The sequence below is a fragment of the Passer domesticus genome, chromosome 11 (assembly GCF_036417665.1).
Source record: "Passer domesticus isolate bPasDom1 chromosome 11, bPasDom1.hap1, whole genome shotgun sequence".
Taxonomy (NCBI): Eukaryota; Metazoa; Chordata; class Aves; order Passeriformes; family Passeridae; genus Passer; species Passer domesticus.
In genome coordinates this window covers 5,051,842-5,076,636 of record NC_087484.1, presented here as the reverse complement: position 1 = coordinate 5,076,636, position 24,795 = coordinate 5,051,842, and the positions used below count along the sequence as shown (strand labels likewise).

At 38.1% G+C, this 24,795-nt stretch overlaps 1 protein-coding gene across 8 annotated transcripts in view; it reads right to left on the bottom strand.

Moving 5' to 3' along the window:
• NLGN1 (neuroligin 1) overlaps positions 1–24,795 on the bottom strand; it is a 420,011-nt gene that overhangs the window by 192,918 nt on the left and 202,298 nt on the right. For 6 of the 8 annotated variants that reach the window (XM_064385263.1, XM_064385264.1, XM_064385265.1 and 3 more), the window contains one exon: positions 3,508–3,567. The exons of the other annotated variants lie outside the window; for them this stretch is intronic. In XM_064385263.1, coding sequence (XP_064241333.1) covers positions 3,508–3,567 — 60 coding nt within the window. The remainder of the gene's footprint in view (positions 1–3,507; positions 3,568–24,795) is intronic. 8 annotated transcript variants of the gene reach the window in all.

Below are 24,795 nucleotides of genomic sequence, written 5' to 3'. Positions count from 1 at the left end.
GGGTTAAACAGAAAGAATAATGAATCCAGACTGGGGAAAAAAGGCATTTATATGATTTCTGACTGTTCACACTCATAGAATTTGAAAACACCTTCATTTTTTAAACAGCAAATTTGCAGATCATTAGCTGGTAATGTGCACTACTGCCTTTGGGTCTTTTGAAAACAAAAATGAAAAATGATCTAATTAAGCCTGGTCTACTGGTTGCAGCACATACCAGAGATCCAAGTTTGATTGCTGAATCCAGTGCTTGTCCTGGCAAGGTTTGGACCACAACACTGTGGTAGTGGTATGCAGCAGCTGATGGGAGTAGGACTATTGAACAGTGTTTTAAAGGGAAATCTTCTAATCAAACTCAGATATTTGAGTAACACAATACAAAATGCTCTCCAGATGTTTGCTACAAGAAGCTGCTATGGAAAATCTTCAGAAAGATATAATACAATAAATAACATGAGATCTATGGATTTTTTGACTGATTTTTTGACCATCCTGGGCATTTTAGAAATCACTGGGCGTTGTTTATATAACTTGGACTCTATGGCTATCTGATAGCAGCTGTTTTGCACCATGTACAGCCCACTCTCCCTAATGCTCAAATTTCATCATTCATTCAGTTTGGCATTTATTTTATTTTCTCCACAGCTATTTGTTTGAAGGATTTTACACTGCCTAAAATTTACCAAACTACAAAATTGAAGACTTTGAAGGACAGGTTAGCAGAAAACTAGCCAGCTAACGTGACTTTTTGCTTGGTCTTTCTCTTTCCTGCTACTCATACCCAAGCACATATGACTAAGTTTGTAAACTCTTCAGTTCTGCACGTGAGACTGGTGCTAGAGTTTCACAAAAGACCAGGTTCACAAAAATGCAGGAGTTCACAAAAATACAGGACATCTGATCCTGCTCCTTGCTCCTCCACTGGGAAATGCATGGTCTCAGCAGAGAGTTTCTATCAACCCAGCAGACATCCCAGTAGTCTTGAGTGTCTAGTGATCATAAAAATTTAAATTTTCCCTGTCTCTCTGTGCCTCTCGGAAGCAGTAAAAGTCTAATTACTGCCTGCACTCTTCTATTGGCACAGAAAGGAGAACAAAACTGTCACTTGTACGCCAGAGAAAATTAATCCCAGTCCTATAAATTACAGAGATTTATTAGTGTTGTAAATGTGCTTCTTCCCCTCTAGTTGGACTGCTGTGTTCTTACAGCCCTCCTTCTCTCTCCTGCAATTGTCAGAGCAGGAGACAGGTTTTCCCTGACATGGACACTTGTTCTCAGCAGACTGAGATCCCTCCTCTCATCTGAGCCTACCTACTAAAGCACTTTCTGACAGCAACCACTCTCTGCTGAATTTCAGTAAACTGAGGAGTCTCTTCTAAGCAGAGAAGGACTCGACAAACCTGATGTTATTAGCATCTGTCTTGGCAATTATACAGCAATTTAGGAGAGCTGTAAAGGCCCACTGGGTGAACAGCCCAAATTTCAAATTATTTCTTAAAACATACTGTTAAAACAAGACAGAGTCATTTTTGTAATGGCTAATTCACTATCACAGATTTTTGAGACTTCATAAGAATGTCCCTTGCAATATTCTGTCACGGACACACATATAAATGTCCTGACTTCATACAGCTAGGAGGATCTGAATTGTCATAATTAGCTCTGAATAGTGTGTGGCCTGATTTCAGCTGGGATAGAGTTAATTTGTGCACTCAGGGTGAGAATAATGTTAATATTCAGTGGTTGCTGAGCAGTGCTCACACCAAGGCAAGGACTTTTCAGCTCCTCACCCCCCCAGCAAGTAAGGTGGGGGGGCATGAGAGGTTAGGAGGGGACAGAGCCAGGACAGCTGAGCCCAACAGGCCAAAGGGAAATTCCAGATATTCCACATGCTGTGGCCTCATGCTCAGCATGTAACCTGGGGGAAGCTGGCTGGGGGTCACTGCTCAGGAGCTGCTGAACATCTTATCCAGGGGCCATGAGCAATTGCTCTGTGCACCTCATGTTAGGCACATCCTCATTGTTTTTTCATGATTATTGCTATTATTTAATTTCATTTCTGTAATATTAAACTGTCTTTATCTCAATTAATAATTTTACTTTTATATTTCCTTCCCCAGTTCTCTCCCCCAGGGAGGAGTAAGTGGCTGGCTCTGTGCTGTTTAGCTGCCTGCTGGCTTAAACCACCACAGGAGAGCTTTCAAAGGAGATTTCCAATTTATCAAAACCATCAAATCTTGCAAATTTTGGCCCAGCTGGTGGGCTTCCATTCATATGCTGAACATACAGATCCAGAAGAAGATCATAAATCAGTCATAAAATTGTGACAAAATTGTGTTCAATTATTGGGTAAGAAGCTAAATGCTCAAATTTGCCTTCCTTAATCTTTTCTGGAAAGACTCTATGCTTCTGTTTAAGTAGTTGATGTTATCTGTGCTGAAAAATTTCTTAGTAAAGAGCCTTTCAGTCTACAAGTGAAGTTTCATATTTGTATCTGGCCAACCTCTCCCTACCACCCCAAATATTAACAGAGAAGCAAGCAGCAACTCTACCAGTCCTACATGATAATTTGTTTTACTCATTGACCATAAACCATCAAAGCGTGTGTTTGAGATTCAGAACTCTGAAGCACATCTACTTGAAGGGATGAAACTGCTCAGGAAAAGAGCCCCTTGTTACCATTTTCATAGCCCTGAAAAAATACCAAATCTGCATATCTTCATGATCAACAGACATAATTTATGAACAGAATAATATGCTTGACATTTCAAACTTTTGATTTTACTTGGTAATAGAGTTTTCTAAGGGTCAAGCTCAAGTAGATCAGCATCTTTATATGCTTGCAGATAACAGAAGAGACCAGGAATTTTTAGTTTTAGTTTAGCTCCACAGAGCTTCACCAGTAGGCAATGCTGCCTCCCTTCTGGAGGGAGGTGGAGTAGCCTTTAATATTAATATTTTTTTCATTGCAGCCTAAATGCAGATGGGTTGGCATTTGGGGAAGTTCTGTTGCTTAAGAGACACTTTTAAAGAATTTTCTGATTTTTTCCTTTTATAAACACAGTATTTTCTATGTTTATCAAACTGAGATCAGTCAGTGAAAAAAAAAAGAAACATCTTTGTACTTGGTGAAATACATAGGGTTAGAAAACATGCAAAAAGGTGTACAGAGAAACTTTAAAAGAGTGTTAGTTTAAATAGTATGGACAAAATTCAGTCAAAAGGTGGGATGCAACATATCAAAAGTCCATTTCAAGAAAACAAAAACCCTCCTTTTTAAATATTGTTACTGTTTTGTATCAAAACGTAGAACTTAACAACATTCTTTCTTTTAAAAAATTAAAAATATATATGTATAACAACAAGCAAGAAGACAAAACACATCAAAAATGGGAATTAAAAAAACAAAAAAACTCTTCAAAAGAAGACAAGAAGTCAAAAAAAGAGGGGAGAAAAAAGATTTTCAGGGATCCTTGTCATGCAAATCAGTTTGGCGGCAAAAAATACCTTCATCTTCAGCACCGTCATTATCACCTAAATCATCTGTCTGTTTCTTTGTAAGGGGACCTAGGATTAAGAACGGAGAAAATGGAGGAAAAAAGACAATTCAAGAATATACAAGACTGAGGAAAAAAAACAGTGAATATTAAATTCCCACGGACGTCTCAAGAAAAACATTTTCAGGGAGGGAAATCTTAGTTTATAACAGCCCATTTTTCATTAAGTTTTTCAAACATTACAGCAAAACCTTCCCTCAGGGGTATAGCTATTAGAAACATCTAGCACAAGAAGCAGAAAGTGCCCAGTGCTTTATTGTTTTTAAATGAAGAATCAAAGTTTGTTTACTAAAAGCATACCCCGCCATAGACCGTAGTTATCCACTTCATTTAATTGTTTTTTCCTGTTGCTGTTATTAGGAATAGTGGAGACAAGAACTGCCAAATTACATCTTGCACTTGATGCAATAAGGTGGTTAATAAAAGTCTTGACAGTTGGTTAAAACAATATTTTCTGTCAAATACTAATTCATTTATCTAAATTCAACCATTTAAGCTCATGCTTTATATAAAGATAAGCACAGGTTTAATTTTGGGGTTTTTGACACATTAATCACATTCTCTTTTAAATAGAACTGTAGATATCCTTGAACCTTTGACTACCCGCTGAGATATTTGTAAAGAAACATGAAAATCCATATAAACCAGAATCAAGAATGAAATCCCAGACCAACTGAAGACAATGACTTTTGCCATTGATTTCAATGGGGCCAGAGTTTCATGCAAAAAGTTGTATTGAATTGAAATTTTAGCTTGGACAAAGTATCCAAGTTCATAATTCCTTATCTCCATAAAAGGATGACGAGACAAAATTCCTTTATGCCCAACACCTGTATTATTAACAAGTATTTATAGATTTATCATGTTTTCCAATGGGAAAAATGCCCACTTCTTTACTGAGAAATAAAAATATACACCAGAAGGAAAGTCAAAGGCCATTCTGAAAATATTTCCAAGTCATATATTTTACACACTTACGCACAAACAAAAGACAGTTGGAACTCAGCATTATCTTTCCTTTTTTTTCAGAGCTCTCTCATTTCCATGACATTCTGTAATTTGCATGCGAAAAAGCAATCAGTAGAAACACAGGGCTAAGTAACAAAAAAAGAAAAAGCCAGCCAAGCACAGAGTAGAAAACAAGAAATTCCTCATGCATAAAATAGCAATAGACAAAAACAACAACAAAAAAAGAGATGAACAGTATGTGTTGATATTTGCAGTTGATGTAGGCAAGAGACATGCATTAAATCTAAGCACTGTGGAGTATTAAAACATTTGTATTTAAAAAGCTCTCTGTTATTTTACAGGATATTAGTCATTCAGCATTAAACTTGTCTTTTATAGGCAAAATACCATGTATTTGAGTGATGCATTTTTTAAAAAAAATCATAAAATGTTTTTACCAGGTGCATGGGTTTAAGAAACAGAAAAAAAACCATGAAGTACCATGAGACTTTAACTGTGAATGTAGAAACTGGACTGTATTATTGAAAGCCAAAGCTCAATACCTTAATTCCTGCATCAGCCAGGAGTATAGTTTTTAACTCATTCTAAATACAGAACACTAGAATTACACATCATAAATAAAACACAAGCATTTTTATAATCACACCTGTAACAATCACTCCCTTCAGTTGAAAGCCTTGGTGATGCAGGTTTTTCTTACTACAAGCCCTGGATATAATCTTTGCAATATTTGGTATCTGGATAATGTGCCCTGATCCAAACACACACATTCAAATATCTCTCTGCCTACCATTTTCATACCATAACAACTTTACTTCTAAAAGAGTAAAATCAGAAAAATAAAAACTCTATGCAAAGAATGACAATAATTTCATTATTGGTTTTCAGCATAGAGAGCAGGAAGGGTAAATTTAAGAATGGTAAGAGCTGTGCACTTAAGAATGGAGATGCAGACACAGGCAAGGATATATATTTATATATATACACACACACATGTTCTTAGTAGCTTCTTATATTTTGAATTTTAAAAGTCACCAGAAAGGGACAAAGTGACATCTGAAAAGGCAACCAACACACATTTCTCCAAATAACTTGCAGAGAGATGGGCAATTTATTTTCTAGACAAAACCAAGACAGTGTATGTTACTTTTTTTTTTTAAGACCTGGCCTTTGGCAGGTATTTTGTGTATATCATGGTTCAGATCTCAACTTCAATTACAAATTGCATCAACCATCTCAGTGTGAATGTCTGCTCTCATACAATTTCTGATTTTATAATATGGTAAAACATGACTGGGGCTAGCTTTAAAAATGACCTGGATAATTTTCATGGTTATGTAGTTCTGAGGTTCTCTGAAAAACATTTTTTTTAAAAAAATTAGACCATCTTCCTTAAAATCATAGACTTGTTAAGGTTGGAAAAGACCCCAAAGATTCAGCTCAGGCATTAACCCAGCACTGCCCAGGCAGCCGCCAAGCCACGTCCCCAGGAGCCACACTCACACATCTTTTAAATACCTCCAGGGATGGTGACTCAACCACTTCCCTGGGCAGCCTGTTCCAGTGCTTGACAATTCCTTTTTGCAAAGGGGCTGACCTATTTTCAAGTTGTCATAAATTAAACATGTTTTTTAATATAGGCATAGATCTGTTTCACAATCCAAGGGCTCTGCTCCCCACATCCCCCAAGCAGAGGGACTCATCCCTGTGGAGACACGTGGCAGAGCCACCAGGCACCACTCACAGTGCCTGGGAAACAGATGAGAGATTATTTCTCCCACAATTTCACTCTGGTCTGCAAATATAATCTATTGTATCTTCACAGAGGTTTTCTGCTTCCTGGAACTATAATGTCTAAAGACCCAAAGCAGAGTTTGGCTCTCATGGAGCGGGTATGAACCTCCTCATATTTTATCTAAACACAAAGAGGTGCTGTGAAGATTAATTTATATTTTTTTAATTGCTGGGCAATCCCTAAAAGAAGCATCAGCTCAAGACCCACTGTGCACAGGGCTGTCTGAAAGGGCAAAATCAAGAGGTTCAGCCTGGAGTACTCTGGGAGGAGGCAGAGCTTTGTTATGATCTGTGCTGCCTGCTCCACGTTCAGATGCTGAAGACACTTTCTGAAGTCGTGAAAGTGGTATTAAGAAAAGCTCTGGATTAGAATTCCACCCCTTTCAGCAATAACTCTCATTCTAAAATCAGTAAGAAATGGCTTTTGCTTCTGATTCTCCAGATAACTGATTACTCTGACTAACAGCCTCGCTGTGTCTGGATGATCATAAAGAAAGATTGATGCTTTGGGTCCTCACACAGGAAAACACTCTGAAATCACAAGCAGATAAACAGAATAAAATCTTACAGCAAGAACCTACAAAATGTAGCAGCAATAGCCTTTTTAAGTAAAAATAAATCAGAACTAAAATTGCTTAGTAGGTGTATAATTTTTAGATATTTCCTGCAGCTTTCAATTAATATTCTAGAGATAACTTATGATTTTGTAAATTAAATGTATCCCCCAACTAGGTTTATTTCTTTAGCACTGACTGTTCATTCAGTATATGATATTTTATGGTTCTTCTAGAATTTTAATATTCTTTTCAGGTAACAGAAACTAATTTTAAGAATAGTGATACTAAGACATAATGGACTAGGAGCCAATGAAACAAAAAAGAATATTTTACAAAACTATGATTGCCAGAAGTCTTTTGTCCTCAGTTACTTTTCACTGTTGTTCTACTCTAGCCTTCTCTTCACCTTTTGTGAAGGCCCAATTAGTTTTACTTTTTGAGCATTTCACTTTCCAAAATAGGCATCCATTATAAAAAAAAAAAAGGATTTTAATATGTTTAATTCACAAGCCTTCAAACAGATAATGCTGCTTTACTATGCCAGCCTAAATTTTAGCTCAAGTTTATGTAATAAATATTAATTATCAACAAAGTAATCAGGTACCATAACTAATGGGGGGAAAGAGGATACTAAAGCCTCTAAAATGCTGATGCAAAGATGATTTACTTATCAAAAGGCTCTCTAAGGTTTAGTCTCATTTAGTCTCATGTTGGTGCATACCCATAACTCTCATTAATGCTAATGGAAAATTAGACCCCTAAGTCACTTTAAAAAGGGGGTAAAGTGATTACTGTATTTTATGTTTCCTAAAGGCAAGGAACAGTCTCGCTACAAAAGCTGAAGAAACTGTGAGCAGGAGGCACTCCTAACGAAGCCTATACTCGTTTAATTTAAAAATAGTTCTTGCATTATTTAAATTATTATTCAAATATTTATTCTGTTTGTATTGCAATCAATGCTAAGGCACTAACATGATGCATTTTTAGATCCTGATGGTGACTTGTAGAAGCCTTTCCTCTGCTCAAAGTAAGAGAAATAACACACCTCCTGTCCAGTTAGCTAAAGAGTAATTACGCTCTCAGAAATAATTAAATCCAGCCATATTAATTCTGGTTTTTATCATTCCCTTTGATGAAGGACTAAGGTACTTTAGCTCCCAAATACATTAAAGCTGATTATAAATTCTCTCTTTATGGGCTTGATTCGGCTGAAATTATCCCTGGCCTTTCGGGCCACAGGAGTGCGGGAGGCGCGGAAGCTCTGGATGTCATTAGCTCTTTGGCCTGGGAAAGCTATTCATCATCAAATAGAGTCATGCTGCAAGTTGACACCATTTTGTAAAACAACAGTGCAAATCCTCTAAACTTAATAAATCAGGGCTGATGTATACAGCCATTGTTCGGGCCAAAATGTTCTCCTTTGGTAATGAGGAAAGTGGGGAAGAAAAAAGGACCTTTTACATCAGGTTAAGTAGGCTCCATGGATCCAGTAATTTAGAAATCACCATAGCAATAATTATTCTTTGAGATAAGGTGTCTGCTGGATGGAATGGGGGAGAGACAAGACTGAGGCTGACTGCTGAATTTGTACCTGTAGAAAAATTCACCAGGTGGGTTGCAACACTGTTAAATTTGATATTACACATTTATCTTCAAACTTTTCTAAGTGCCCCTAGCCAGCTACTGCTATTTCTTCTTCATTAGCCCATTTCTTAATTAAGCATTGAAAATCTGTGAAGTGAAATTACCTCATCTTTTTAGACACCAGTTTTGGTTCCAAATATAAAATAATCAATTTTTTGTTATTTCTACCATCATTTTTGTGCAACAGATTCTCCAACTAAAAAAAAACAAAACACAAACTTTGTTGAATTATCACTGTCTAGCAGATGTTGGCTGAGGCACAATAACTTGTAGCACCTATTTCCAGTTTTTAATTTAAAAGAAATTAATCATGGGTTATAATTAACAATCTTCACACCTCAACATTTTCTGTGAAGAAAAATCAAATTTGTATATGTCGAGATTGAAATATAACTCCCTCTATGTATGCATATATGTAATGACAGAAGAGAAAGTTACAGCACAATAGTTATCTGATTAATAATTTTATAAAGTCATCTTCTCTCACTTGAAAATTAGAAAGCTCTCAGCAAAAATAAAAGAACTAGGATTCCTTAGAGAAGATACAAAAGGCAGCTGGGTCTAAGAAACACTTAAATGAAAAAAACCAAACTCCTTCTTTTGTTGTACTTTGCTGCAACAGACAAAACAATCTTTTTATTTCTTTTTTATTTCCCTTTTTACCATCCTGATTTTACCACACACTCACTCCTTTGCTTTTGATTCAGACACACACCCACTCATTAAATTCCTTTTATTTCCATATTGCACTTATTTGTAATATTCATACTTATCAGCAGGGCAAAGCCCTGGCCGACTTTGCTTTTTGATGGCAACATTTGCATTCATGTTTTAACAACAAATGATGGCACAAACCTCAGTAGTTTCACATCTCACTACCTGATTTGTGATGACAATCAAGCTCTGTAATTAGAGCTGCAAGTAACTCAAATTTGCATCTGCAAGTGAGTGACAGGTACAAATTGAACCCACAAAAGGGTTGCCAACTTTCTTTGAAAATTTACATGTATAAATGCTTTGTCACTAAAGAAGCTATTCTGACACTTCAAGACTAACTCCTGCTGTGCCTTTTATAACAGCATATTGCTGAAGTGTCACACAGAAAGAATATCTAATCCCAAACCTTTTTATTCACAAGATTAATCACACTGGCTGGATCTTGATTTTCCTTAAATCTGAAGGAGTTTCATTACTGCATACTAGATATGTGTGAATTTAAATAAGATTAGAATCTGGGAACGTAGGGAGAGCTTCACTCTTCTGCTTCCCATTTTAGATGCAGCCTGAAATTCCCTGTATTCTCAGAGGCACAGGCACTTTATGTTCACATGCCCTGAGAACAGGCCCTTGGTAAATCCCATTCCCTTCAAAATAGGTCACTCTATAAATCCAATTCCATTTCTGGGATCTTTTGGTTCCATGATATGCCTTGCATGGAGCCATGCAGCACTCCAGGAGAAGCAGGATGAGTGCAGGTGGGAGGGCGAGGTGTCCCCACCCACACAAGGGACAAGGTCAGCCCTGGGAATATCCTGGGTAATCCTGACAGGCTTGGGGTGAACACACAGCTCATGTACAGGGTCATCTAGCACAGGGGAGAAGCTGTGGAAGAGCCAAAAACCTGAAAGTTATTCTACACATCCTAATTTCTGAGGCACTCCAACTTTGGCTCTAGCCAGTGGAAAAAAAAATGCTACAGAGGGGAAAGAGGAGGGACATTTATTCACTTTTTTATCCGAGTGGAAGTGAGGAATGGAGCAGACAGGATAAAGGAGTGGATGTCCCACCCACCAGAAGTAGACATGAGGAAAGGAATGTTTCAAAGGGACCAAGACTCTGCTGGTCAAGGTTGGCACAAAGCAGAGCCCATGCCTTTGGCCAGGAACACTGCAGCTGGAGAGCTCCAGAGCTGAGGGATGGGTGGGTGAGAGACATGGAAAATGGAAATTGTAAGCTGTTATATTGGCATTAACATCAGCATTTACGACTCCAGTGCAACCTCACGTGCTTATGTCACAAGTTCATGCAGATTTCACCATTCTGTTTGCATTAATAATTCATGTTGTTTTACAGACACTCATACTCAGGGCCACACACTGCTGTAAGGAATTGAATGCAGCATTGCATGGCTGTGCCACCACCTGAGCTTTGAGATCATGAATCAGTTCTCTCTACAGGTAATGACTACAATCCAGACCCTAATGAAGACTTATGGACATGCTTAACTTTAAGCTTCTGAGTAAGTTCTCTGAAGTCAACAGGCTAAATCCAATAATATTAAGATAGATTCACTACCATTAACAGAACTGCACATTTGCATCTGGGCCAGGAGGTCAGCTCAGGAGTAAAAGATAAACAGACAGGAGCATCCCAAATTTCTAACTTCCCTCAGTTGTTCTGTGAATAAATCTAATCAACAAATAGAATTTCAATCTCTTGAACACACTACCAAAGCTCTGCAATGAAATTAAATTGTCTTTTTATAAATGCATTGTTTCTTAGTCTGTGTACATACAAATAAAATTCTGCATTTATTTTCCACAGCCCTCATAATCAAATTGCTTCCTAATTTTAAAGAAGATATGAACCTGTTTTAGACTACAAGCTCATAAAAATTGGTCATATTTAGCTCATGTGATAGAACTAAAGATTTTTTTTTGATCCAAATTTTCAATTCCCAAAGGAAGACTTACAACTGCCATTAACGTATCAACATTAATCTTCACTTTCCCTTGAAGATCTCTCTAGCATTGCTGTAATAAGTGCAAGACAGGATGCAGTGAGTGCATCCTTTATATAATGTCATACAAAGACACAGCTGAAAAAAATACCATCAATTTAGGTGAACTGGTAAGGTTTGTTCTATTTTTTTTCTGCTTTTGGGGGTAATTTGTGTTATCATGATTCAGACAGGTAGGGTGGGTCCTCTACAGCAATAAGCTGCACTATGAAAAAGCATTCTCTGCTGTCTATGGACTTATATGCAAAAATAATATGAAAAAATATTATTTCACTTTTATTGCATTGCTGCCTTCTTTCTTCAGCCCAAAACAACAACTGGATAAATAAATTTTCTAATCTTGTCCCCAAATCTCTCTCTTTCTGCAAAGAAAAGATCCCAGAACAACAGTCTCGAGAGGTGAGATCACTTTGAGATTCCTGCACAAGTAATTTCCTTTGCTAGGGACAGTCCTGGCTACTGGAAAAACCTTTTTCCTGACTAATTCTGCTAACTGCCAGGGCTGGTGCTACAGCAGCTCTATGGGTTTGTTTATGGCACAGCTGAGCATACAGTCCAGCTCTCTTAAGGCCCAGTTTCAAATACCCAAATAGCAGAGCAAAATTGGTCTTCATGTAACCATGTAATTGAACACTGCAGAGAAAATGAAGTTAATTGTGCATAATATTTTCATATAGAGTTTGGAGTGAAATAAGTTCTCCCACCCCTCTTCCCAATGCACTTCATGTCATCTGGTTTCAAGGCACATGCCTGGAGCTCTGTGTAACTCACTGCAACCTGTGCAGTGTTTTACAATCTAGAAACACACTCCTGCAACCACAGACCTCAGGGATGGTATGCAAGTCTTGTTTTCTCCATTTTCTGATTGAGCCACTACCAGTAAAATGAATCCAGCTACCTCACAGAGCTGAATTTCTTCAGAAAAGTGGCAAAGGGAAGTAGAATCTTGTCTTGTACAGCTGACTGTAATCCAACCCTGCCCTCAAATATGCTCAGCAGACAGAGGAGCAGGGAGTTTAGAGGTAAAGCTCTTATTGATCACCCTTCCAATGTCCTTGTGCTAACTCTGAATCACTGCATTTCTTGCCACATTTTGAGGAACATAAAGAAAATCTGATTCTATAGTGAGAAACCAAGGAGGTCGTGTATTCTGAGTCATTCCCAGCAGGTTACACTGGGCAGAGCTGCACCCTCTGCTATCAAATGTCAAGGCTTGTCTCCAGCAGGGGCCAGAACTTCCCAACCTAATGATGCTGGTCCTAAGTCACAGGGCTGCTCATTGTGATCTCAAGGGCAGAAATTGCACTACTGATATATTTCCTATATTTGCATACACAGTCATGTCCAAAGGCTTTGAAAAATGTTCACCCAATCCAGTTTCTTCCTGAAAGGTGGAAGTGGAGGTTTTCCTTTTATTTCCATATGGCCACATAAATATATGTGTACACATATAGACAAGCAGGCTCTCCTATGTGCCTTTTTATCACAGGGATTTCTTCCTACACTTCTGAAAGTCTGAGCAACACCAGAACAGAAACACATTAAAGAAATTAATACTGATACTAATAACCTGTTGTTCAGAACTACAGTCTTTCCATTAACTTGGATCTTAGAAAGAATAAAGATACTTTAAGTCAAATTTTTCTCTGCTATTTGATGCTTTCAAAGCATCCTTTAAGGCCATTTATTTGGACTGTGGTCACCAGCTTTTAGAAACATAATTATATCTGCTCTCATTACCACACCTTTTGACAGAATCAAAGTGCGTAGCTCTGAGAAATGGCGATGGGAGAGCTGAGGGGACAGCATTTATGTAAAAGGCTGTCAGAAGGAAAGTGTCTGGCCCCACTTATCTTCTCATATTTACATTCTGTATTTTTAGAAGAGCATAATTTTAGGCAGGAAATCTCAAAACATCTCAGCAATGAAGCAGTCACAAAACCAGAACAGCACAGCCAGCACTTGAAGATTAGTGGGATCAAATACTTGTCATAAGAAAAATCATTTTCATTTTGACATGTTTTCAGTGTTAGCACAGTACCTGTTTTGAAGGTGCAGTTGACTTGCTCTGCATGTTATATTAAGGATTCCCAAAAGAATAGAAAAAAAAGTCCTTGTACTGAATGGAGCATGAAAGGAAATCAGAACTCCCAGACAGGCAGTGATACTTGGGACCAGTTTTACTGGTTTTTATTTACACAGTTACAGTCAACTCCTGTATGGACAGAAGGCTCCAAACCCTTCTGGCAGAAACTTTGCCTTCATGCTTCCTGTTTAATAATTGAGTATCTTAACACAGAAGCTGGTGAATAGAAAATGATCATCAAAATGAAACAGATCTAAAAAATGTCAAGTCTAGAACTACAATATATTATTTACAAAAAGCATAGCAAATTTAAAAGCAAAATGTCAGAGTAGCCCTTGCTTCCATTTTCACAACAGCCACTTAGGTGAGAGTTGACAGGTTTGGGACAATATGACATTTCTAATTCTTTATCTGCTGACAATAACCCTGCTCTCTGGTGGAAAGCAACAAAATGCAGAGCAGATAAAGGCATAACATTTCTAAGCGTTGGACAAAAGGTGCTCTCACTTCTGTTTTTGTTTATTTTCCTTCTGGAAGTCAGCTTGCTTCGGATCACAGTAAGGGCACAGTTACCATGGGTTTCACACTGATTAGTGGGGTAAAATGTACTTTCTTTTGCCTAATAAATATTGATAAATTAAAGGAAGAATATGTGCTACTAAATGACAGTGATGATCCAAGGTTTCATGCATGGGTCCTTTTGGTAACAAAATCACTAGCCAAATTAAACAGGGCATTTTACAAGGACTACACACACAGCAGTTACTTTATAACCACTTGAACTCTTTAGTGAAAATAGTTAAGGTTGGTTTGTTTAGAGTGGCCAGTAGCATCTTCTGTATAGAATGTAAAAAAAAAAAAAAAAAAATCTCTGAGGAATATTTTTGAGACTATTTGAGCAAATAATCTTTATGATCCTTTCCCAAGTCAACCAAAGTTAGTGAATAACCTGTCACAGTATCCAAACTCCATCCTGCTGGGCACAATGAATGCCTACAGCAAGCACAGCCAACTCCTGGCACTAGGACTATACTTTAGACTATCAAACCACCAGAACCACTGAGGGCAGTGCAGATTATTCCTGTAACAGACAGTGCTGGCCTGTCCCTAAGGGGCAGCAAAAATTGTCTGTGCTGTTGGGTCCACAAGCAAAAGCAATCTTGATTCTCATTTTCACTTCCACAGCAGTAATGAGTAGTTTCCATAGTAGGAGGCAGAATTTAAAATGTACAGTTTTCCTGTACAATTAGTTAGTTTGTTAGCATTGTGGATTCAATAATGTTTGGCAGTGTTAGACAGATTCATTCCAGCTCTTTAGCTAAGGGATTATTAACTGAACTGTAAATGCAGGGTATTTAATGTAGACAAATGGGAACAATCCAATTAACTTCAATTGTTTCTGAGAGCTTTTAACTCATGCCTTCAGAGATATACATGCACTGAGAGTTTATTAACACTGTGATTTAAATGTAGGAGAAAGTTTTAGAAATGTATGTGGGCATAGATGGCTTCTACATATTTTTGGTAAAGTGAGACTTCAAAAAATAATTCTCTTTCTCCTGGGATTTTCTGTGCAGAGTTTATGTATATCTGCTGGAGGAAGAATAGATGAAGACAGAATATTTGAAATCAAAAGCAACAGAACCTTTTACTGATATCAGTTCCCCGAAAATAATAATAAACTGTGTTTACTTGTCTTTTATTGGTGAAACCTGGTTTCCTGGAAAACACATCAGCCAGTATTATTGATCAGTAATATTCAGTAAGTCTCTTTGTGTTGAAAGGTTTGTAAAATAGACAGAGTTTTGTCCACTTCCACATGGTTTGTAGAAATGGACATACACAAATGAAATGATCAATTTAACAGAAGAAATGTAATAGTTCTGTATTGTCAGAAAGCTTGAAAAATTAGAGTTGCTTTATATTTCAATGTAAAGCAATAAACTAACTTTGCAATTAGTACTGTTTGTAAATTGAAAGCATTTTTCTATAAAGTCATGATTCACTGTGGGTTTGGATGAGGTTCCAGTGCTTGTCTGCTGAGCTGGGACATGGCCTCAGCTTGGAGCTGCTCTCACTGGAGCTTCAGGACCCTTCCTTGGCCACTCTCCTTCCCCGTTCACTTCATCCCAACCCACACATGACATCAGGATCAGAGCAGCTTTGGCAGATTTCCAGCTGGCTCTGGATTCCAGCCAGCTGTAAACCTTCCTTGCAAGAGGCAGCTTCCCAAAAACCAGATGTGTGATTAACACCAGTGCAAATCCCACCTGAGCTGGCCCTCCTCTACTCTGAACAGCACACACAGAGCTCTAAATTCCACTGATGGTTGTAACTTAAGAGCTGAGACAAACACTACAAGAACTGGCTTACAACTACTCAAAGACCATAATAAATGCTGCAATGAAATACATCATTCTCAGCAGTGCCAGTGCATCCTTTGTTTTCTAAGGTGCTCTCCACTGGGCCTTCCACTGGAACCACTGATGAGCAATGAAATTTATCTCACACTGTGAGCAGAACGAACTGGCACTTCATTAGTTCTACTGCGACACACCCAAACTATAAACACTAAATGTAGCTCCCCACATGAGCTAAATCACCATGTTAATAAGAGATTTAGCAAGCACAGACCATATAGAAAATACAGCCCACATCACTGCAGATCCCTCCAATTTAATTTCTTGCCACAATCAATTCTACAGTTCCATAAAATTAGTTAATTCATTGTTAATTTTTTCATGTGGAGTTCATTTCACGCAGACAGGAAGGACTGAATATAAGCTCTCATTAAAATGAGTGCATTGTGTAGCATCACACCTATATAACAGTCTGATATTCTATTGTTTTGAGCAATTAGTGCACGTCATTGGAAGCGCAGATGGGTGATTCAAATCAGTGTGTGTCATATGCAAAATTCACAGAACATTTAAAGTCTTCCAACTAGTTGCATCTGTCATATCTATTATGTCAAATATTAAACTGCAGTCTATTTTGGGTTTCAAGCCTGAAATAAAGATCCTCCTCTCCCATTATCCTTCAAAGTAAAAATAACATTACCTGTGAAGGGAAAACAAAATATCTAGAAACCTATATCATTTTGGCAGCAAGAGGTTACATTTACATCTCTCTTGTTACACCTACTTGTTCAGGCTGAGATACCCTGTCCTTTTATATCCCCCTAATAAAATTTCTTGCTTGAAAAAATGCTCCAATTTCATTTTGCTAAAAATTTCCCCCAAAGTTTCATTTAAACTTCAAATTTTAATTTTCTTAAGAAGAAAATGATATATTTAATGGACCACAGCTGTCTGGAAAGTACATATTTGATAGGCATACAGTACTAATTTGGAAAATGAGTGTGATTTACTTGATGAGTCACAATGAATGTCTGTAAATATGTATCCAAGTTTCTTACTAGACTAGTAAGCTGTATAACATAGAAATCACTCTTAAAACACAAATATCTTCCCATAAGAGTGGACGCCAACATTAACAGCTCCATATTCCTCACTGCTTTCATGATTTTGGTTGATGAAGCACAGAAATAAGATATTCTCCAAGGGGGCAGATATTGAATGTAACAGATTTTCCCAATTTAACGTTTTTTAAAACATAAAAACCATGGCATGGCACTAGGCAGGCCCTGCTGCAGACAAAACAGCAGCTCCATTAAACCAGGCTCCTCAGGCTCTGAGCGATGGGAATGGCTCAGGCATCCTGCAGCTCATGTCTGCTCTATCCCCTCTGGGTTCTGTAAACCTGTGTTTGCCTGGTTTTGTGCCATGAGGAAATGTGAGGGGCAGGCAGGGTGGGCAAAATGAGGGGGAAAGCGCTTGGATGTGACTGCATCTGCTCATGACAGAATCACAGAAATAATTAGGGTGGAAAACACCTCTGAGGTGGTCGAGTCCAACCTTTGACTAAACACAATCCTGTCAGACCCTGGCACTGAATCCATGCCCAATCTTTCCTTAAACACCTCCAGGGACAGTGGCTCCACCACCTCCCTGGGCAGCCCCTTCCTTTCTCTGGGGAAATTCCTCCAATGTCCATCCTGATTAGGCAGTGAACACAGATTGCTTAAATCGCTGCCTGGTAGGACAAGTCCATGAGATTTCCTTCTCAAATTGTTGTGAGTAAAATAGTGTAGAACAATTCTGGTAGAATCAAAAACCTTTGGATTTCCTTGCTTTCAGTGCAAGGAAGGAAAATGAGGGCACTTTGCATCAAGTCATCCTCCATCTAACAAAGACATTTGAATAATTATCGCAGCGCGTCGCCAGAAATACAACGTTTCAAACTCAAATCTGAAAACATATCTATTGATAGCATTAATTTAAGATAATCAGGTGACTAATTGGGTGACTAATAGCGCTAATGAATAGAAAAAGAAGTTGAGATTGTAATCAGAGGCAAATCTCAGCTCCTAAAATGGTACTAGGCAGAAGAACATTATGCCATAATGATCACATACTTGCTTATTTGCTAATATAGAAGTCTGAACTGTTGAAAATTAAGAGAAAGTATGTTTTATTACCATCATAAGCCATCAAGCTGTTTTAAAACTGTTGATTTTTTTTGTCTTCAATTTATAAAGAAAACAAACTTTTCAAAACAGTACAACTCGGGCTCAAAGGAGGCATTTCTTTGAGTAGCTTCTCATAGAAAGTAGAATAAGAAAATGAAAATCACCTCATGTACCTAAGGCAGGTTGTACAGATGGGAAATCAAGGCTACAGTAATAGTGTGGCAAAACATTTACGACATAAGCATTTGAGCAGCTTTAAATACACAAGTAACTCCTGTGAGCATCATTGACTTCATCCTGCTTACATGAACAGGATCTTCTGAAAACACTTCAGAGAAGACAATTCAGAGAAGCCTTAAAACGTACTTTGAGGAAAAGGAGAGAAAGGATATAGTCTGTAGAGAGTTGCCAGCTGATTCCTTTTAATCATTTTATCAATGCTGGTGCTTTTCACTTAGGTTAATAATTATACATTATGGTGCCTAAAGCTCTGTGTAGACCTCTCTAAAAAATAAATGTAAAGTTGTAAAATTATACCTTAACCACATTTTTTTCTTAAATACTTTGCAGAGGCAGAGATTAAGCCACTGCATAGCAGCAGAATGCTAGGCAACCTAGAAAAAAAAATTCCTAAAGAGCTAATTAAACTTTAGGACATGCTATCAAAAGCCAGTTAATATTTTAAGCTATATAAAATCATTTCCCCTTTCTTCTTTCTGTGGTCTGATAGCATAGTACGCTCTTCAAGTGGGCAAATGCATGAGAATAAAATCACCATTACTTTTAATGTATGAAAAATTCCCACACCTACTGCTACTTAAGTTAGTCAAAGGTTAATTAGCATCTGTGAAAGGAAAAATGCAGTTACTCTGGCAACTTTTGAAATATGATCCTTTTATAAAAATTAAAAAAAAAAAAAAAAACATGAAAAACACACTTGGATGAATATTAGGAATATGCTACAAGATTATTTACTTGTTACCAACAGTGATTGACATAATGAAAAATCACAGAAATTTTGTGTCTAGTGTTAAATCTGACACTCAGCCCTTGCCCTGAAACCCTGGAGTTGCATTTACAGCTCCAGATCCGTTTTAGTAATCCATGACTCCCTGATTATGTAAAATGCCCCCAAACAAATATAAATACAGTCTTTTCTAAAAATGAGAAAGGCAGAAAGCCAGTACAAGGCCACACTACAAAAGCAAGTTGCAGTTATGCCCTACTTTACAAGGCTAAGTGGAAACCACGTGGCTCATAAGCCTTTGGTAGCCTTTTGTAAAAGGATGAATTTCTGTTTTGCTGTGTTTTCTGAAACACACCCCACAGTCCTAGGTCAATATTTTGCTGTTAAAATAAGAGTTCACACAGCACTCAAATGTCTGAGATCATTGCAGAAATATCACAGGCACTTAAGCATATATTAAAAGCATTTCTCAGAAGCTGTTGCAGCATTTTATTTTTGGAAGAGTTAAAGGATAAGAGCAACGTTAGATGTAGGTTTCCTTTGGCTTTGGAGGATGAAAGGGATTAACAGAGGTCACAAGAGGAGGATGGAAGAAGAAATGGAACTAAGAGTACTACTGGATGTAGCTTATCCTTTCCCTAGGCAGTGGTTAGAGGTGTCTGCAAGAGGGATTGACCACTTGCTGCCTGTTCCCAACAGTTCTTCCAGCAGCAGGATCAGGAGCATGGTGAAAATGGGATTTTCCTGGTCTCTTTGTTAAGAGTAAGACTAAGGCTGAATATCCTTTATACAGAATTTTGTTTAGTGTAAAACTCCCAGCTCCCTTAAGGCTAAGAGTTCCTGGAGCAGCTGGGTAGGACTTGTGCTCCTTGTTTCATTAGGGGATTTGGAATAAAGCTCAGAAATGTACATCAGGCAGCTTTGTGCTCTTTCTTTGGAGGGAACTTATATTAAAAAGAAGATTGCCAGTATTTCTGGAGATTTCTGCACTTAAAACTGACCTGGATTTACAACAGTTCAAGTTATTATAGACAAAGTGGTTCCATGATTCTACAACAAGTGAAAAAAAACAACAATCAAAGCAAAACAAGGAATTCACTGCCCACTTGCCATGGCAGGCAGGTGTTCAGCCATCTTCAGAAATCCCAACTCTGCCAGGTGTAATGGTAACTTGAAAAGACAAACAAGAATCCTGTTCCAATGTTCCAACCACCCATACCAGCCCCATTGGACTGGAAAACCCTCCACTGCTACCACACATCTTTGTACAAATAATGGCAGGAAGTCATGCAAGTTGCACTGCTCTTCTGTAGCAAAGCAAAAGAGAAAATTCCACATTTGAAAGAAGAGAACCCATTACCCCATGAATATGTGGTAGACTCTGTCAACACATTGAACACGGCATTGCAATAAACAAGTTACTTTTTAAATTCTGCATTTAACTCCATTTGGGATTGAAAGCCTTCTCCTAAAAATATTGAGCTATGCTCTTTGCAAGCCATTATTTTGAATTTTGAATTACAAAGTAGTCAAAAATGTTGCTGTAATTAATGCTTTGTCATTAAATCTATGCACAATATCAAAGTTAGAGAAAAAAACCTCTATATGCATTTCAAAAAACAGTGTGGTATCATGCATTTTGTACGAGAATAGGAAATTTAACACTACCTGGCAGGCCCCTGGGCCTGATAAGTACATGTGAAGCAGTACTGGGTGTAATGTGGCTGTTTCTGACTATCAGATTTTAGGCAGCACAATGCAAAGATTCCAAGTGTGTAACAGATGGCACCAGAAATGAGTCAGGTTCTGTGAATGCAAGACGTGATACAACTATGCTAAAATTATTTTCCAGAGTTCAGAAAACAGGAAACTGAACAGATATGTAACAGAAATGAGAAAATAAACATGTATGCCAATAAACTGCTTGAGATTACCCAGAACATACTGGCATCACGTGATGTAAGTGGAATAGCAGGAGGGAAATATATCTAAGTACTGAACCTGGGCTTAACACAAGGTGACTTAAGCATAATTCTCCCTGCGTGGTCAGAAACAGAAGCTTTGGGCAGCATTTAAAGGCTGATCAGGGGGAAATAAAGTCAAAGATTCAAGTACTGTGCAAATTTAATACTAAATGCAATGTATAGGGTTATATAGACCCAGGGACTTCTGAGATCTGAGCTAGAACCATTGGAGGAATTTTCAGAGGCCCAGAAGTGAGTTGAGCACTCTTGTTTTCCCTGCCTTTCGAGCCTCAATTCTTTTCTGGCTTCAACATTTCTTGTATTTATTACTGTTCTTACAGCACTCCTGTGTGTGTGAGTATATCTTAGAAATGAATGACTTTACAACACAACTCACCTCTGAGGTACCAATGTTTTTGCATTTCCATCTGGAGAATGGAAAATAGGTGAGTGATGAAATGGTTTGCTTGAGGCCACATAAAAGTGTGGCAGAAGTGGTTTAAAAATTCCTCACGTCACTGTGCATTCCTCTTCACCAAGCCTGCACACATTCTGAGCACTGAAAAGTGAGATCATTATACCCACCATCTGTCTGATTTGCAAAAAAAACCCCAAACCTTAAAAAGGTTAATGATATGCTGTTTATTTGTGCATCATTTTGCCAAAAAAACCCCAAAAAATTAAAATAAAAGTGTTCAGGTTACCAGTGATCAGTTTTAAATAGTTTTGTTTCTGGGAAAAGTGTTCAGCATCCTTTTCTCTATCTTCCTGCATCAAAATATTACAGCAGTGTTATTATGCAGTATATTTTTCCTTATTCTTGTTTTTGTTAAGTCTTTTCTTCTAAGAAACACCAGTGAATACATTTCTTTTCAGCCATTTATGGCAAGCTTTGACATTTTCTGCATTTTTTGGTGACCTTGGGAAAAGTAACTTCATGATTAACCAAGAAATACAAGACAGACCTCAGGAAGAAACAATAGTCGAAATGCTTTCTCACAAAGCCTCATAATTAAGCCTCTTTATTATAAAAAATCTCAGTGCAAACTAAGTTTTTTCACATTCACTGGAAGTGGATGCCCTTTATCTTTTTTTTCTCTGCTGTTAATTGCTTTCTTCATCTGTGTGGCTTAAATTCTATGATTCTTTTGACAATAGAAGTATTCTAAGTTATTCTAAGTATTACTTTTTCTGCTTCCCAAATGGAAAATTATGAAAAGGTAAACATCCAACTGCGACTTGTCCTGCTCCACCTCCCTTCAGACAACATCATAGTGCCTTCCCACTTGGTTTTAGTCACAGACATCAGCACAGACTCACCTTACTCTGAGTTAATAGAAGCAGTCATTGCACAGCCCTGCACAGGTAACATCTGCTGCTGTGCATTGGGCAAACAGCAGAGTGCTGCTCCTCCCTGAGCAACCCGGTCTGGTGGAAGGTCACCTTCAAGGTCCCTTCCAGCGCAAAACATTTTAATATTCTGTGACTAAATACAGCCACACCCTGCTTGGAGCTGCAGGTTCTTTGGCCAGGAGAGAGCACAGGATGGCTCTGCCAGGGATGTGCCTTCCCCTGGGGACAGTATCATGCTCAGGCACGTGTGTTGCTCTTTTATCTGTAGTCTTACATAGGATTCAATTTTGAGATACCCATGGAACATCTAGAAAGCATATCTTAAGCTTAATATATCTGCTAAACTGACAAAAAAAAATCTCTGTAGAAAACAGAACTGCCTGAGCAAACCTAGACCTGCACCTGTATCTAAATGCAAAGGTGGTACAGGTGATACATGTGGTACTGCAAAAGGGGAGACTTCCTCTCATTCAGACTTGGCCTCAGTCCCCCACACCTTGGTCCTGGAAAACTCCCTCTGTTAGCACTTCTACACTTTTGGTAACACCTAGGATAAAAGAGCTTTTGGGGTTTCTTTTCCTGCTAACTGGTTGAAATATATTTCACAAGGCTTGCTGAGAAAAAGCTGTTGTAATGTTTTTGATTCTCTACACGTCACTACAGTGGGAAGAAAAATAAAGCAAAACCTCCAGCTTTTCTGACAACTGTGTGTTAAAAGGGATACATCAAAAAAATCAATTAATATATCCCCTTTATTTCCCATATCTTATAAAGGCAAGACAAACCTCCGCTACAGGGTCTGAAGATAATGAACTGAGATAATAATTTTGAATACTACATTCTTCCTACTCCTTTCTCCATCTCTTTCCATTTGAATCTTTCTAAATGTCTGTCAATGTCTTTACAACCATTTTAAATTTTAAAGCATTTTAATACTTCTCTATTTGCTTCCAATACATTTTACTATGTCAATAGAATATTGTTTTACCTGTATTTTCATGCCTCTGTCCCACATCAATCCAAACTTCACCACACTTACGATTCTGGTTCTGTATTTTGTAATTTCCTGCCCCCTTTGGGAAATCTCAGTGGCTAATCTCTGTGTGCTGCGGCCTCTTTTGAAGTCCCATCCTAAGCAGTGTTACACTACCCTTGCCAGAGTATATGAGAGTATTGTTTGCTCAGTTCCCTGAAAGGGTAAGCACAGACAGATAAGGAAAGGAATCAAGATATTGGGAATTAAATCCAGGTCTTTATCATTACAGTTCAGAACACTTTATCCTGGCAATTGACGATTAACTTTCAATTCATCATTATGGCTGGTAAATCATCTTCAAACAAAAGTTCCCTGTGGGGATCCCAAAGTTGTATGGTCATTTCCTTTTCTTTTTTTAATCTTATCCTTTAAGCTGATTTTCAAAGTCCTTTCCAAGGTTCTAGGAAAGTTATATCTATGCCTTGCATCTTATGAGTGCTTTTATATGTCACTGTAAAGTATATTTATTTTAAGGAATAAATGTTTATTCTTTTAACTCCATCAAATCTACTTCTATTTTCTTGTGACTCCTGGTGATTTCATAGCATGGTTACAATAGATTTTTAATCTCTTTGCCAGAAAGGGAGGGCTGAAGTTCTCATAGAATACAAAATGTTAATGGGTCACTAATACTGGTCACCCAAAAAAAAAAGAAAACAGAGTAACTGTAAATTCCTGCTCCTCTCATTTATTCCCCTGTCACTCTATCGAGCTTATAAAAGTCAATTACAATGTAGCTGTTCCTAAACCAGCAAAAATCAAACCTGGCTCTATATTTATCCAGTCCATCATGATTAAGGGATTTTTCTTGGCTGCTGTGTTAAAGAATCTTGCCTGGTTGTTCTCTGTAACCCATTTCCCATCTCGACAGCAAAAGTCCTCACTCAGGTGTGGGGTAAGGACAGCATTGCTGTTGATCCTTTTAGGGACAGTCCAACACCACACTGCTGTTTACTGTAGAGCAGTAATCCATGTGGTTTGCACTGAGACATGCTAAACCTCTCAGGTTAAAAATACTCCTCTCACAGCTATTCGGCATTTCTCCATGGTCCCCAAAAGACAAATTTCCCTGTGCTTCTCTGACAAAGCAGAGTGGACCATCTCAGCCCAGAGGGTCACCATGGACAGGGGAGGTGACACCTGACATCCTGTGGACTCAGGTTCTGCCAGCACCAGCACCAGGGCAGAGAAGCAGAACTTGCCCACGGGTGGCTTCTCAATGCAGCTGCCAGAGCAGAAATTTGTTTAATGGTTGATCACTGAAACCATCGCCTGTTCAAAAGACTCTTCTTCCAAGGTAGATCAGATTTTCAGGGGAAACAAATGGATGCTGTTTCCCTGCTGAAACAAAGAGTGTCTAAATGCCAGCTGGCTTGTGAGATTAGAGACCTCAAAGCTCCCTTTTCAACTGCTAAAATCACAATGTGATGCCATGTAACACTTTGCAACTGCACAGAGATGTGTCCAAGGCAGATATTTGAGACTATCAGAGAAACAATGCAACTTTTGTACCCATTCCATCAGCTGGTTGTCCAGAATAGAAATGCTTCACTTGCAATTACTGTGGCTGGAGATTCAGGTTCATGACACAGATTTT